The 15,616-nt window shown below is 49.0% G+C and overlaps 1 protein-coding gene across 1 annotated transcript in view; it reads right to left on the bottom strand.

The window, feature by feature from the left end:
- Positions 1 to 3,250: 3,250 nt before the first annotated feature.
- Positions 3,251 to 15,616, bottom strand: part of Baz1b (bromodomain adjacent to zinc finger domain 1B) — a 54,306-nt gene continuing 41,940 nt past the window's right edge. The window contains exons 14-19 of the mRNA XM_040731287.1: positions 12,625 to 12,772; positions 10,907 to 11,054; positions 8,829 to 8,944; positions 6,586 to 6,728; positions 5,500 to 5,603; positions 3,251 to 5,265 (exon numbers count right to left, since the gene is read on the bottom strand). Of these exons, the coding sequence (XP_040587221.1) occupies positions 4,908 to 5,265; positions 5,500 to 5,603; positions 6,586 to 6,728; positions 8,829 to 8,944; positions 10,907 to 11,054; positions 12,625 to 12,772 (1,017 nt within the window). The 3' untranslated portion in view covers positions 3,251 to 4,907. The remainder of the gene's footprint in view (positions 5,266 to 5,499; positions 5,604 to 6,585; positions 6,729 to 8,828; positions 8,945 to 10,906; positions 11,055 to 12,624; positions 12,773 to 15,616) is intronic.

Here is a 15,616-nt window from a genome sequence, read left to right as displayed (position 1 = left end):
CTGCTGTGTCCTATGTGGGCTGGAAGGAGGGAAGACAAGACAGAGGGAGAGAAACTACATAAACAGAGTTGGGGGTGAGATGCCTCACCCGTTTTCTGGATCCCTGTGAAGCAGAGGGAGGAGCCATGGGTATCTGCATTATAAGGAGTCCTAGACTCTGTGTGTGTGCGTGTGTGTGCACGTGTGTGCGCGAGTGTGTCTGTGTTGTGGGTTTGTGTGTGGGTGCTTTCTCCTCTCACTTGTCTCAAGACTGAGACCCATGCCACGGAATGGCACAAGGACACCTTCATGAGAACCCAGGAATCTCTGGTGTAACATGGCTACCTCTAGCGCTAGCACAGCCTGTTTGGGGAAACAGGTAAGCTGCTTTTTCACACTTTGCTTTAGAAAATAAGGGGTCAGGGCTGTCAAGGTAGCTTGGTGTGTAAAGGTGCTTGCTGCCAACGGTGAGGACATGGGTTCAATCGCTGGAACTCACGTGGTGTTAGAAGGAACTTCCACAGATGGTTTTTAGGGGGGTGTGGCACAACCCCCTTATAACACACAAATAAAGAAATGTGGTGTCGTTTAGAAAGAAAGCAAGGGAGTCAGGCTGTTTCCAAGTCATCCCCTCTCCCGAGTCCAGAGGATGGCTGTCCTCATTGTCCATGAAGATTGCTGGGCACTGAGGATGTCACTCAGTTCTGCTCACCTATGCGTGAAGCCCTGGGTTCCATCTCCAGCTGCCTTAAAAGAGGCATAGCTGAGCATGTCTGTAATCCATGGGAGGTAGAGGCAGGAAGATCAAGGGCATCCCCCGGCTACATGAGACTCTATTTGGAAGAAAAAATAAAATAAAAAGGGAAAGGGTAGGCCATCTGGCTAGCAGTTGAGCCACAAAGCCTAAGCTGAGTTCAATTCCTTGAGCTCCCTTGGTAGGAGGGAACCAACTCCCACAAACTTCTGATCCCCCATAAATAGATATAAAATAATTTTCCAAGAATTGTTGTTTTGCAAGTTAGAAGACTTGTCTTAAAAAAAAGAAAACAGCACTGACATCAACAACAAAACTCTTCAATAATAGCAACAAAACAAAAAAACCCAATCAGGATAGCCACAAGCTATCTCCTATTTTTGGATGGAGGGAAAGATGGGGCTTGACTATGCATGCATCTTGGAGGTGAGAAGCTACTGAGGTCGGCGAGAGCTGTGTCTCTGGCTCCAGAACATGTGGAGAGGTTTGCGGTGCAGACAGCAACTGAGAATAAAGGGCCACACTCGGATGTGCACAGCTGCGTGGGTCACCCAGCACGTGTGTGGGAGGCCGGGAAAGCACCACATATGTATACCTGTCAGCTAAGGGAGCTCGGGCTACTGGGACCTGCCCCATCCCTGTGCCCTGTGAGGATGTGTGCCATCCACACATACCTATCCAGGCTGTTGATGTCAACTAGATGAATGTTTGTTTTCTGGTGTGTGAGAAAGAGACAGAGTTGTGTGTATGTGAGAGTTGACGTGTGTGTGTACATGGGCCAGAAGAGAATGGTGGAAAACTTTATCAGTTCACTGAACCACGCCCAGCTTTTTCTGTGGGTGCCCGGGGGGTTTGACATCAGGTCCTTATGCTCGTACAGCATGTGCCCACTAAGTTATCTTCCTAGTCCCCAGGCAAAGGTCTTGATCACTGTGCGTGGCAGCCCCCTCAAAAAGTTTTGTTTTTTCGAGACAGGGTTTCCCTGAGTAGCTTTGGAGCCTCTCCTGGAACTAGCTCTTGTAGACCAGGCTGGCCTCAAACTCAGAGATCTGCCTGCCTCTGCTTCCTGAACGTTGGGATTAAAGGCATGCGCCACCACTGCCCGACTTTGTGAGACAGTCTCTCTACATTATTTCTGGCTGTCCTGGAACTATATAGTCTAGGCTGGCTGCCTGATTCTGCTTCCGCAAGGCTGGGACGAAAGGCACACATCACCAGACCTAGTTAAGTAAGGAAGGTTTTAGAAATTGTTTTATTAAACCTCAGCCCTCACTCACTTCAGTCTGTTATCTTGCTAGCTGAAGTGGGAGTAGGAAACACAGGCCACCTCAATTCATGCAGTTGTCTTTGGGAGAAGCATGTGTATGCAGCTGAACTCTGCTATGAACTAGGTACTTGTACACACGACACTTTAGCTTTGCTGGGGATGAGCCCAGGGTGTGAAGCATACTAGACAGGCGGTCTGCCACCGAGTCACCTCCTCGGGCTTTCCCAGTAAATTCTTTAGTTTAGTGCGTGTGTGTAAGGAGCACTCATCATCCCATGTAAAGACCTTGCCTTGTATCTCATGCAAGGGTTCTTGCATGACAGCTTTGACAGCCCGTGTTGGGAGTGGGAAGGCAGTGGTTACTCAGGACTTGCTAAGGGACCTGTAATGGGATTCTGGCAGCTGGATACCTGGAAAGGGAAAAGCAGGGGGTCGCAACTGAGGGAAGCATTTAACGGGCAACCAGTGCAGCCCTCTGCCCTTGCCAGTCTGTGGGTAAGGGAGGTTAGAACTTGGCCATCTGTGCAACAGAAACAAGACTCTTGGCTTCTAGAGAAACCATGAGGGAAGATGGGAAGCAAGGATGGGCAGTGAAGTCTCAAGACTTCTCATTGGTCAGAGTGTGGGAGGGGAGGCAGGCCCTGCCAGCACTAGTCAGCCCTGGAGCATGCTGGGAGGCAGAGGAAGCACTGCCTGGAGCTTAGATGCCCAGGCTGGTTTCCCTGTTCTATAGCAGGCCATGGCCTGTCATAGGGGTGGGGTGAATGCTCGCTCCAGGTAGGTGCTATGAAGTGGGGTGTATGCTCCTGGTAGGTGCTATGCCGTTGTTTCACTTCCTGAAACACGTCTGAATTTCCTGGGCCAGCTTGAACTTGCGATCGTCGCTCAGTCTCTGTGCAGGCATGGCTTTCAGTAGCTACTTTACCATTCAGTAGCACTGAGCCCACCCCGTGGCAAGGAAGGCCTTGGAGGGAAGGGTGGGAGATCAGAGCAGGACCAGGGCCATCACTGGAGGATGGAGGTCAGTGACCTGTCTCCTGTTTTCACTCCGGACTGACTGCTTCCACAGGGCGGCAAGGCCTGGCAAGGAAGCACCCAAACGCCTGACTGCAACAGCGGAGCACAACTGGAACAAGGAGCTGCAGGAGCCAAGGGCATGCAGTTCCGGGCACTGTCCACGACTGAAACGACCTGGCTCCCGGGCCTGTGTTGCCCTCCACCGCCAAGAGAAAAAAGCCGTCAGAGCTGTCTCATCTTTATAAACACAAGTACATAATGTTTATTTGAAATCCAATTTATTACAAGTCTACCCTTAACTGCAGCCCTTCCTCCTTTAAGACAATTTAAAAAGCCACCATGCAGACGTCACTGCAGTGGAAATACCACTTTCTGCTACAGCACCAGTAAGCAGCAGGGAGGCTGAATCAGTGTTAGTGCTTACCCCAGCCAGGCCTACAGAAGAGGGCAGGGACCCTTCCTCACCACGGGGCTGTGCGGCACACAGAAGCCATAGCCAGGCCTTCCCCTCAGCCCCAAGAGTGGTGAGCCTCCTGACGTGGTGGGCTTGCTTTCCTTCCTTTAAATAAGGAGAGCTGAGGGGCTCACATTTTTTCAAATTCAAAATCGATAGAAAAGAAAGTTAAACCCTGTCTTGTACTTTTATCAAAATCTGTCATAAAAGGGAAAGCAGACTACAAACTTCTGCCTAAACACAACACAGGCTAGACTGCCTACGAAGGGCAGGGCTGCACACCCTGCCCCAGCTCCCGCTGCTGGCACCGACTACCGCCCACTGAGGAGACTCGGAAGGGAGGAGCACTAGGTCTGCAGATGAGCCCTGGAGGAACAAGGGCCCGCAGGAAAGGAGAGTGCCACCAGGGCAGAGAGAGGGTCCAACCCAGATCCTGCTGCCCGCTGGTCTCTCTGAGGAGGGGAATAAGCGAACACATATCATAGAAACTGTACTGTACATGTGCCAAAGCAAGATGACAAGTATTTTACAAGATGTTCTTTATACAATATCACTGCGGAAACAAGCAACTTTAGTAACTACAAAAGTCAATTTAAAAAATTAAACATTTGAACTTCTTCCTGCTCTTTTTCGGCTCCCTAGGGGCTTGTCTGGTTTGTGGGTGGGCTGGGCTCCAACACCCCTCTGGCCAGACCCATCAAAGCCAAGGTCATAGCATGATTGAAAGCAGGACTCCAGTCTCTATGGGAAGTGCCTTGTTTGCTTGGTTTTTGAGGTGGCGGGCTGGGTGGGGGTGGGGAAGGGCTGCCCCAACAGGGAGGGTGCTTAGGAGCAGCTCCAGAAGCTGTCCCTCTACTCTGCCATGATCAATTCAAAGCCCACACTGTCCCAAGATGCTGGTGAACACACAACTCTGTATGGCACTAGCTGATACTGTCACCTGAGAGGGAAAAGGAAGAGAGAGTGCGGACGTAAGAAATACGACTGTATATAAATATAAATTCAAAAAGATCCACACCTCGACCAGCATGGCCACATGATGCTCTTCTCCTACTGTGGGTACCATACCCTCTCTGGAGACCAGGGGGCTGGCACTGCTGTAAAGATGAGGTGGGTGGAGGAGGAGGGAGAGGAGGAGGGCGGAGCTCACGGGAGAGGCTGTGCCCAGGCCTCTCCCAGCTCTCAGAACTCAGGTGAGGAGGCCCATCTCTGCTGCTAGCTTTTCTGGGCAGGGTTCACCAGGCCAGGATCATACTCCCCAAGAGCCCCATGGGGAGTTGCAGAAAAAGCCCAAGCTTGGCATGATGGGCATCTCTGGATGCTACAGTCACTTCCCCTCTAGGTCTTCCCGGCTTTTCTTGCCTCTCCCACACCCTGTGGTGTTCTCTTCCTATCCCCCCTCCATGGCCGCCTCGCCTCACTAGGGCCCTGCCTCTTTACTTCTTCTGTCTTCGTCCCCTGGACTGTCCAACAGACTCTGAATCACTGTCCCCTTCATCGTCGGCGAGCCTATCGGGAAACTTCCTGCGTTTCCTGCGGACGTAGGGGTGGCCGGGGAGGTGTTTATGCAGCAGAGCCAGCAGGCACTGCTCTGTCTTCCCCATACAGCTCAGAACATGGCTGCCACGGCAGTTGTAGAGCTCAGCATTGGTAAACACTTGTTTCATGTCGGTGAGGAACTCTTGCACGGATCGGTAGTTCCCACATGAGCATTTGTTCTGCATGGTCTGGAAGTCCATGGGGTGATCGATCACATCGTAGTAGTCCTCAGCCTCATCTCTGGTCACAGGCTCCCTGTAGGAAAACACCAAATGAGAAACATGCATAGGCTTGAGGGCCACTAAAAAAAAGGGCAACCAGCCCCAGGATGCTTAGTCAGTCAGTGGTCAGCCAACCCAGGGGACAAGGCGTGTCCACCCCCTGGAGGAGGACCTGACTTCACTTTCTAAGGGCTGTCACTCCCCACTCCCTTGCCAAGACATGTCTCCAAAGGAAGGGACTGGAGCAGCCCGAGAGGCGGCCACTCACCGGAAGGGCCAGCTGAAGCGGTACTTCACCAGTTTGTGGAGGATTTCCTCACACTTTTGCAGCTCCAGACTCTGCCTCCTCGAGCTACGCTTGGTCTGAAGTACCTAGCACCAGAGGAAGCAAATGCCAGTCACTGTAGGAGTTACAGCAGAAGAGTAGACAGGACGGGGTAAGTAAAACAAAAAACCAAACCCATCTGCTAAAACAAAAGGAAAACAGTTTCATCACTTCTCTGGGCATCAAAGTTAGGGAATATTCAGGGTGGGTGGTGCTCTCAAGTCAGGGATAGAGATCAAAGCAGCAGAGAGCCGGCAGCAGGTGCTCAAAACTAGACACTAACCCTGTGAGAGATGGGCCCAGGATTATGGGCGTAAACAATCACAGAAACCAGGCAGCAGCTGACCCAGCAGTCAGCTCTGTGGGGCAGGGTATGCTTAGGAAGAAAAGCAGGGGTGTAGCTCCCTCCCCCGGCTCTTCCAGACTGAGAGGAGGTGGCTAAGGAGATAAGGGTAGGGCACCCTTCCAGGCAGCCACAGTCATAAGAACCGCACGCACGCAAGGCGCTGGCAACTTTAAGGACTGTTCCTCTCCCTAATGGCTTCCTTTATGTCCTCAAGTCCAAGCTCATGTGTGAAGACGAGCCAGTCCCCGAGAGCGTCCTCTAGTCTTCCAGCTCAAGTGAGGTCTAAAGCTAAACTACAAAGCTGACATGGCTGACAACAGAGGGTGGGGGCAATGTCTTAACAACTGTGGCTGCAGGCTAGCAGTGAGTGGCTCTGGCATTGCTGACATTCCCACAGAGGCCCACCCCTCTGGGCCCACCAGAGACACATGGATACTATTTTAAAGTCCCTGACGAGCTGCAGGCTGCTGCAAACTAGGGGCGACTGTCTGAAGGCTGGGCAGGATGCCGAGCATAGCAGCTCCTGGAGGCTGCAGCCTAGTCTGCCCAGAAGCCCATCCATCTGCTCCCTCAGCCCCCAGCCGGGGGGGGCGCCTCCTTTCCACCTGTTGCTTTGTGAATTCCTCATGGTGGACCAGAACATACAGAATACAAAGACTAGAGGGAAGCTAAGTAAGTCTTACCAGTTCATCAACTTCTGTGTCATCCACAGGTGGGGCCTTTGGCCGTGACCTCCTGGCAGAATGTGACTTCTTACCCGGTGGTCGGCCTGGCCTTGCTGTAGGGATGGCACTCTGCTTGCCCCGGATGGTCTTTCGAGGTCTCACTGAAATGAAACATGGGTTCAGAGCAGGGCGGAGAGTAGCACGCTGTGTGTTGGGAGAGCGGCGACTACGCGACCACACAGGCAGTGACTTTCTGCAGTCACAGAAGGCTGGGTCCCAGCACTTCTGGCCTGCCCACGTGGTTCAGTTGTATTCAGGACAAGGTCTTTGCAGGAGTCAACTGTCAAGTAACTCAGCAGGAAACCACTTCCTAGCATGGCAGCATGTATGGCTCTCCTGCAGCCCAGACTTAGCCCCGGAGAATGCATGTACTCACGTGCACGAGGGAATCTGCCCTTGCTTTCTAATTCCCAGTTACCCTACGCTAATTAACCAGTGTTTTCAGCAAAAAGCTTACTCACACTAAGGCCACAGCATTATGCAAATCCAAATCAAGATCTGCTTTCTCATGTTAAGACCATTTCCCTAAGAGTCCTGCCTGGCATCCCTATAGAGAATAAACACGAAGGCACTTAGACTACTTGTGTCTCTGGCTGATGACAGGTGCTCAGGGACAGGCAAACTAACATTCCTTGTGATGCCCTTGGGAGCATTCTTTGCAAGGATTAGCTTAAGGCTTCTCCTTCACTAAAACATTTTCCACGACCTTTTCTTGCTAATACCTGGGGTGGGGGAGATGACATTTGGGCAGCCATGTGGAGAACCAATGAATGGTGCTTCCCATTCTATTTCTGGACCATGCTAACCCTTAGTGGCTATTTTAAGGCTTCTAGCTCCAGACAAGGTTCATGAGGAAGGGAAGAAGCTGCTGCTCAGGTGCTAGGGCTTGAAATTGCACCAGGGAACCAACACTGATGGCCTGAAAGGTTGAGGACATCAAGGCTCTGAAACAGCAAACACTTACTAAATTCTTTTGGTAGGCAATAGCCCTAGAAGCCCAGAGAAAAGAAGGCCTCCATTGAGTACAGAGGAAGCAATCACTAGAAATCATGAAAATAAGACTCAACACACGGCTGCATTTGGCTGTCTTCAGACAATGTGCACCCATGCCGTGTCACTCATGAGGAGTCTCTTCATAGCATAGGATGGCTGACCCTGGCATACCTGAAGTCATACGCGTAGTGAACCAACAGTTAAGTGTGGTGGCACATGCCTATAATTCCACCAATGGGGAGGTATTTCAGGACAGCTCGGAAATATGTCTTCAATCAGAGCATTTAGCAGGCAGAAGCAGGCAGATCTCTGAGAGTTTAAAGCAAATCAGGCCTACACAGTTAAGTTCCTGTCTCAAGAAAAGAGTCTGAGATGGAAAGATCATTCAGTAGCTGTCGACTGTGAGGGAGGAAGCTAAGTTAGGATGGGCATGGAGGCCAGAACACACATGTACCACTGCAGTACCAAACACCTGCTTCTCTCTCACAGCATGGACAACTCTTCAGAGCCACACTGCTCTTGAGACCTGTGGTCCCCTTGCACCGGCCTATAAAAAAGCTGCTGAAAGGCTGGCTGGAGCTACTGGCTTCATCAGTGACAATATCAACAGCCATGAGTCGATGCTGTGAGCGTCACTGAGGAGGTCTCTTTTGCTGATGACCATCCCAGAAAGCAGACTGGGCCTCCCCAACGTCCCTATGACTTAACCACAGAAAACTAGCCTTCTCTTGCCAAAGTAGCAGAGCACGAGCCCTGTACACTCCAGGGAGCATCCATCAGCATGTGACATCTGAAATCAGCCCCGTGCCCCAGGCCAAAGTCACTGTGCAGGAGGATGGGGCCAGACCACCAACCTTGTCACAAACACGCTTGAGACCCACAGGTTCCACTCAATCTTAGAACTTTGCTGTTGGCTGATGCTTTGGAGACCAACCCAACCTTTCCCTGACAGTATAAAAGAAGGTTCTACTTTTAGTTATATATATATAAACACTGGTCATCTGGAAGAAAGAACAGTATAGACTCTTAACTGCTGAGCCATTGTGTGCACCCTCTCCCCCTGACACCTTGAAAATCAATATAGATATATGGCAGCTCAGTCACCCACAGCCACAAGAGAGACAGGCAATGCTGAATTTCTCTTACTAGTCAGGCTTCTCTGGTCAGGTTGAAAGACTGAGGGCAACCATGCCACACCAGACACTTACATCGCAAGCCAGCCACTTCGTAATCTTCCTCTTCCTCTTCTTCTTCCTCCTCCTCCTCTTCCTCACCACTCTCCTCAGCTTCACTGTCCTCAGAGGTAGACTCTTCAGTGTAATTCCTGTGAGAAGGAAAGGCCGAGTAGAGACACAGTTCTGTCTTATTCCTGAGTGGATTAAGAGAATCCCCGCGACAAGTCCATTGAGGACCAGGTAGAGCTGATAACGAGGAGACCCTCTGAGCACAGGCCAGTGTGCCTCCATTTGTTAAGCCTAAAAGGGTTAGGGGACACCAACGGGTGGGGGTGGGAATCCAGAACAAAATACAACCTCTTCTTCTTTCTACAAACAGTACAGAACACTATCATCTTTCAAAACGCCTGATAAGGTAACATTCCAGACACCAAAGCTGCCCCCAACCCCAGGGTGGACTGAGAGGATTTAGAGCCCAGGCAGGTGTTCATTGCACCTTGATGGCTCTCTTCCAGGGGTGGGACAGCTTGCCGATGACCACACCACAAACTAATCCCAATTAAGAACAGCTGGTCCAAAGCACTTTTTAGAGCAGCGTCTTGTGTCCCTACACCGGGAGGTGGGGTGGATGGAGGGAGAGGGAGAACTAACCAGCAAGGCTGTTAAAGTGTGGTTGAAATCAAACAGCTCTGCCTTTTACAATAAAGACAATCTAGTGGCTGTGAGAATGTCCTTTCTCAACCTCAAATGTCAGTGCAGAAAGCAACAGCAGCAACTGGGCAGATGTTAGGCGCCTTCAGAGGTGCTGGTCTAGCTGTAATGACAAGCCCAGAACAAAGCAGACCCTCTACTTGCAGGCCGCCACAGTTCTGAGGGGCCATCCATTCTAAGGGTGTAAAGACTTGGGAAAGCAGGAAAGCGATTTCAGCTTGGCCTCGGGCAGTTCACCCAGTGAACAGTGCTGTACACAGAGGATGCTAGATACCGGGAAGCCCAAGGGACAGCAAGAACAATAGTCTGTAAGAAGCACACAAACAGGAGAGCAGGGCCTCAAAGAGCTAAAGTGTCAAGAGACTCAAAAGTAAGGTTGAGGAGTCTCAACTTAGAACAGTTTTGTTTTCTGTATGCCCTTCTGATCTCTACCAATGAGAGGTCACAGATGGGAGGGAGGACGGGCTGAAAGTCACCTTAGAAGCCCAAGTGAGAGATAGGTGGAAGAACAGTAGGGGCACAAAGAATGAGGAGCAGGAGACTGCATCACAGACAGCTAGCTAACACCCGGTTGGTAATATTTGGCTAACTAATAAAGGAAGGGTTAATCCCAGCACTCGGGAGGCAGAGGCAGGCGGATCTTTGTGAGTTCGAGACCAGCCTGGTCTATAAGAGCTAGTTCCAGGACAGCCTCCAAAGCCACAGAGAAACCCTCTCGAAAAACCAAAAAAAAAAAAAAAAAACCAAAAAAAAAAAACCAAAAAAAAAAAAAAAAAGAGTGCATCCACAAGAGACAGCTGGTCTTGGTGAGTGCCTTTATTCTCAGCATTTGGAAGGTAAAGGCAGAAGGGATCTCCGAGTTCAAGGACATCCAGGATTACACAGAGAAACCCTGTCTTGGGAAACCAAAGCAAAAGGCGTGCACGCACACATGGCACGCGCACACGCTGGGGGGGTGGGCAGGGCGGGCGGCCTAACAGTGAAAAGCAGAAATGTCAATGTTAAACAAAACCAGATGGCTGAATGGCTGAGTAGATAAGAGCACTTGTTGCTCTTGTAGGACCGAGGCTCGTTTCCCAGCACCCACATGGTCGCCTGCAACTATCACAACTCTAGTTTCAGGGGAACCAAAGCACTCTTCTGACCTCCATGGGTAACAGACACACACATTACTGATATACATACATGCAGGCAAAATACTCACATATAGACGACCCAGACTCCTGACCCTCCTGCTTCCACCTTCCTAGGGTTTGGGATTACAGGCATGTGCCGCCATGCCTGACTTATGTAGTAGCAGTAGGGATCAAACCCAGGGCTTGTGCGAGCTATGTGAGCATTCTACCAAGTGACCTATCTCCCCAGCCCTCCACTTATTTTTGAAAGGAAAAAACTCTCACCTGCCACGGGAATTTCGCCTGGCGGTAGGAGGCTGGCAAGCGGGACACTGCCACTCACCATCTGGTACTTCATAGAGGGCCGGCCTCAGACAAAACAGGTGGAAGGCTTTATTACACTCATCACACAGGATCAGCTTGTCGTCCTCTCCTGCAAAGACAGAGACCACAGAGCACTGTTGGCAGCACAACAAACACACAGGGCAGCGCTCTCTTTTCTTTGTAGAGATTTGTTTTTATTTATGTCCGTGTATGTCTGCAGGAGTGTATGCCACGTGTGCTGAGTCTGCGAAGCCAGGTGGGAGCGCTGTCTGGACCCCTGAAGCTGGAGTCCCAGTGCACTGCCACCCTAGTCCTCCGGACAGCAGAGAGGTCCTGTAGGGTTGAGCCATCTCTGCAGCAACTTTTCTTCCTTCCAGACAAGTTTTCACTGGACAACCCATCCTGGCCTGGAGCTTGTGAAGGTCCTCCTAACCGCCCCCCAAACCATGAGACTACAAATACACACCATCAAATTCAGCTGCCTCTTGGTTGTGTGCACGTGTGTGGGGTAAGGGCTGACGTTAGCCATCACATTTAACAGCTTTCCCACCTTATATACTGAGGCAGAGTTTCTTACCTGAATCCAGAACGGACACCAATTCTGTGAAACCCCTTGTCTCCATCTCCCAAGAGCCAGGACAGGCGGGCCTCCATGCCCAAGCAGCATTTATGTGGGTGCACCAATGGAACTATGGTCCTCATGCTTGTGTGCAAGCATTTTACCAACTACTCAAGTTTCTAGCCTGCTTTTTTTTTATGCATTTGTTTTCTGAAAATAGGGCAATTCAGGGAGAGTTCCTAACGTATCTCCTCAGAACTACCAAGAACCAGGGCAGGACAATAATATTTGCTAAGAGGTGGCTGGGCTCTCAAGAGGCAGAAGCAGGTGGATATTTCTGAATTCCAGTACAGCCAGAGCTATATACTAAGACTTTAACCCAAAATAGTAAATAAAATGAAACAATTGTTAAATTGTATTTGTGTGTGTGTTTTAACAAAAAGGCAGCAACAACAATGACTGGAGATTCTGCTGTTCTTTTTGAACCCCAAAACTCTCCCACACATGTTTGGCATGGATGCTGATCTGGTTTCTTTACATTTGAAAGTACTCTATATAAACTTCATATGATTAATTCCCTTTGCCAACTTTCATATTAGGTCAGTTTTACAACAACTGAGTCTACATAGTGCTTCACTTGGAAACTGAGCACTAAGCTAGCTCATGAGGTAGCACTAGCCAAGGAGAAGAAGTAGGTTGTGAGGAGGATCTCAGCATAAAACATTTCCAAATTCTCTGCATTCAGGGAGAAAGGATGTAGTCTGGGTGCAATGTGCAAGGACTGCCCCCTGCTGGAAGAACACCGCTCACCTCACATGTGACCAATGCGCTAAGATGTCTAAAGGACTGTAGATTTTAGATCAACTACTTTGCTCCTGGAGAAACTCTCAAGACTGAGACAGCAGCGGCTCCAGCCATACACTGCAAATGTGAACACACACTGACTCACTCACCAGCATGAAACCGCAGAGGGAAAACTACCCTACCACACTGAGAATGTGCGCATACAAGGAGACAGTGCTGAAATTGTGGACCAAAACCTGCTTCAGAGGAAAAAGATTTTGAAAGTGTAACGCTTAGTCCCAAACACTTAAGATGAGCAACTCTCCTCAATATATACCTTTTTTTCGACAAACTTTGCATCTAGCGTTTTCTGCAGACATATCCCACTTGATACACGCATCAAGCATCCCAAGTAGAACGTGCATTCTGGAAAAGGTCTGTGCTTCACGGATTGCTGTCTTCCATTTTTCCAGAGCAGAGGCAACCTAAGCAGCAAGTAAAACAACTTACCATTATGACCATGACCTCGAAGCAACAAGAGGGCTAGGAATGAGTGAAGACAAATAAATAATAGAGTTCTGAGGATATCTGTCTCCTAGAGTTTCATTAAAGTCACCATTTATATTATAGAGTCCCAACCTCACCCCAACGCTACAAACGATAAACAAACTGGGCCAAGATCCCACCGACATTAAATATGGAGTGGAGATGAGAAGCAATCACTTAAGAATGCTATATCATTTAGAAGTAGGAACAGACACCAGCATAAGCATCAAATGTGTGGCCTACAAAACTCTGAGATGGCTCTGCAGGCACCTTCTTTGCTAGAAGTCTCCCAGATGGGAGTGCTGACAGTGGGCCTCTGGTTAGGAGGTGGACAGTATCCAGGACGGAGTTTACACGCCAAATCACACCACCAGCCGATTTCCTCATCACTACAAAGACAGCTATCCTGACTTGGAAGGGATAGAAGGCTGCACAGAGTCTGTCACAAAACACCATTCAAGCTGGGCGGTGGAGGCACACGCCTTTAATCCCAGCACTCGGGAGGCAGAGGCAGTGAGTTCGAGACCAGGCTGGACTGACAGCCTCCAAAACAATATAGAGAAAGAAACCCTGTCTCGAAAAACAAAAAACAAAAAAACCACACCATTCAAAATGGAAAACTTTGCTGCATCGACAGAACCTACCAACAGAACTGTTTCATGAAATATCTATGAGTTCCTTGTATGCAAATTCATGAGCCACTTTACACTTTTTGTTTCGTTCTTTTGTATAGCCCTGGCTGTCCTCAAAATCAGTCTGCCTCTGCCTTCTAAGTGCTGGGATTAAAGGTGTGTATCACCACTGCCCAGCTGTGAGTTCACTTTTAAATATTACACAGTACCTTATAAATTAATGAACTTTTAGAGTGTTTAAATGGGCTAGGGATTGCAAAGTGGTTCTTGCAGAGGACCTGGGTTTAGTTTCCACAACCCACATGGTAGTTCACACCAGCCCTTACCTCTAGTTCAGGGGGTTAAACATCCCCTCTCTTCTTACCTCTGTGGGCACCAAAAACATATGTGGTACACATACATATATGCATGCAGGCAAGCCACTCATGCATTTTAAAAAAATGACATGTGTTTAAAGATGGTGAATGCTAGCTACTCTGATTTGATCACTATCCACAACACTTGTACACATACTGAGTTATCACATTATACACTATAAATGTATACAACTAAAATAATAAAGAGTTGAGCCAGGTCTGGTATCTCATAGGAGACATGGAGGTCCTTATACTCACAGGTAAGTACTAAGGGACCTGGAATGTTAAACACACAGGGTTTTTGCTTCAAAGGAAGCATGTTACCTCCCAGAAGGCTGAAAGCAGACGAACTTTCTAGTCTGATGACACTGCGTTATCTGTGTGGCTGGAAACCACACAAGACCTGTCCCTCGACCCTTATCCTAAGCTTGCTTTTCTCAATCTACAGAACCCATCTTTATGTAGTCACCTCCAGTCTCTAGTTCACTTTGTGCTTTATTGGACACATGGGATTGAGTGTACACCAGGAAATTTTTGACCAAACCGTGCTGGCTTAAATCCCAGTACCAGACTCTGAAGTATGAAGCAACACTGGCTGCTTAGCTGAACTGAATTGAACTGCTTTCTCGATTCCCTTGGATCATCACTCTGCTGGCTGTGGCGGTTGCAGAGATTCCCACAGCGGCTCAGATCTCTAACTTCAGCCCTTGGGAGGCTGAGGCAGGATGATCACTAAGAGTTCAAAGTCAGCTTGAGCTGGAGTGAAACACTCTCATAGAAAAAAAAATAAAACATAAAATAAAAATTAAAAGGGCTATCAGAACACCAAACAAATCTGCTAAGAGGCTGAGACAGGAGAATTACGAGTTTGAAGCCAGCCTGGGATGTTTATGATAAGACCTAGTCACAAAGGAGACAGAGGCAGGAGAGAATGCCAAATAACATCCAGGATTTTCTTAAAATATACACTATCTTTCCCAATTTAGGGAAACAAAATAGGCATCAGACACCAGATTAGGACTGGAGAGTTGCTCAGAGCACTGCTGCTCTTGTAGGACTCCAGCTCAGCCCCAGCACCCGCGCCAGGGAGCTGACATCTGCCTGTAACTAGCTCCAGGGGAGCCGACGTCTCTGGCTTCTGAGTGCTGCATGCACATGGTACAAATATAGGTAAGCAGGCATACACACATAAGTATAAGCGAAAATGAACAAAAGTAAACTTAAAAAATACACACCCCAGATCATTTACTACAAAAAGGACCCAAGAAACAACCTTGCAGAACTAAAGAAACTGAAACCAACCCATATGAGAGACTAACATAAACTCATGCACTAGCCTGACACTAGCCAACGAATCCCTTGCCCTTGCTAAGTGGAAACTTTTAAAGCAGAGGCAGTGGAAAAATGTGAGCTGTGGCAAAGTTGACCTTTGATGGGAGCTGCAGGGCAGGATACTGTCGGGACAGAGTACAGAGAACCACTCAGCAAGCAGCCTGACTTTCCAAGAAGCTCTCCATGTCTCACTGTCTGCACTCAAAGGGACCTTAATGGGACTTAATTACCTGTTGGTCCCCAGGGAAAAGAAAATGCCACAGGAAAAATAAATAGCAAGGAAAGATGAGGCTCTTTCCAAGGATCTACCAATAAAAGCTTACACAAAGCTGGGTTAAAGGGCAACATGGCTTCATGGGGTAAAGATGATTGCCAGCAAGCCTGACAATCAGAATTCTACCCCCAAGGCCTACATGACTCCTGCAAGCTGTTCTCTGACTGCCACATACTAACTGTGGCACAT

The sequence above is a fragment of the Mesocricetus auratus genome, unplaced genomic scaffold, assembly GCF_017639785.1.
Source record: "Mesocricetus auratus isolate SY011 unplaced genomic scaffold, BCM_Maur_2.0 Super-Scaffold_100025, whole genome shotgun sequence".
Taxonomy (NCBI): domain Eukaryota; kingdom Metazoa; phylum Chordata; class Mammalia; order Rodentia; family Cricetidae; genus Mesocricetus; species Mesocricetus auratus.
This window is presented reverse-complemented; position numbering and strand designations above follow the sequence as displayed.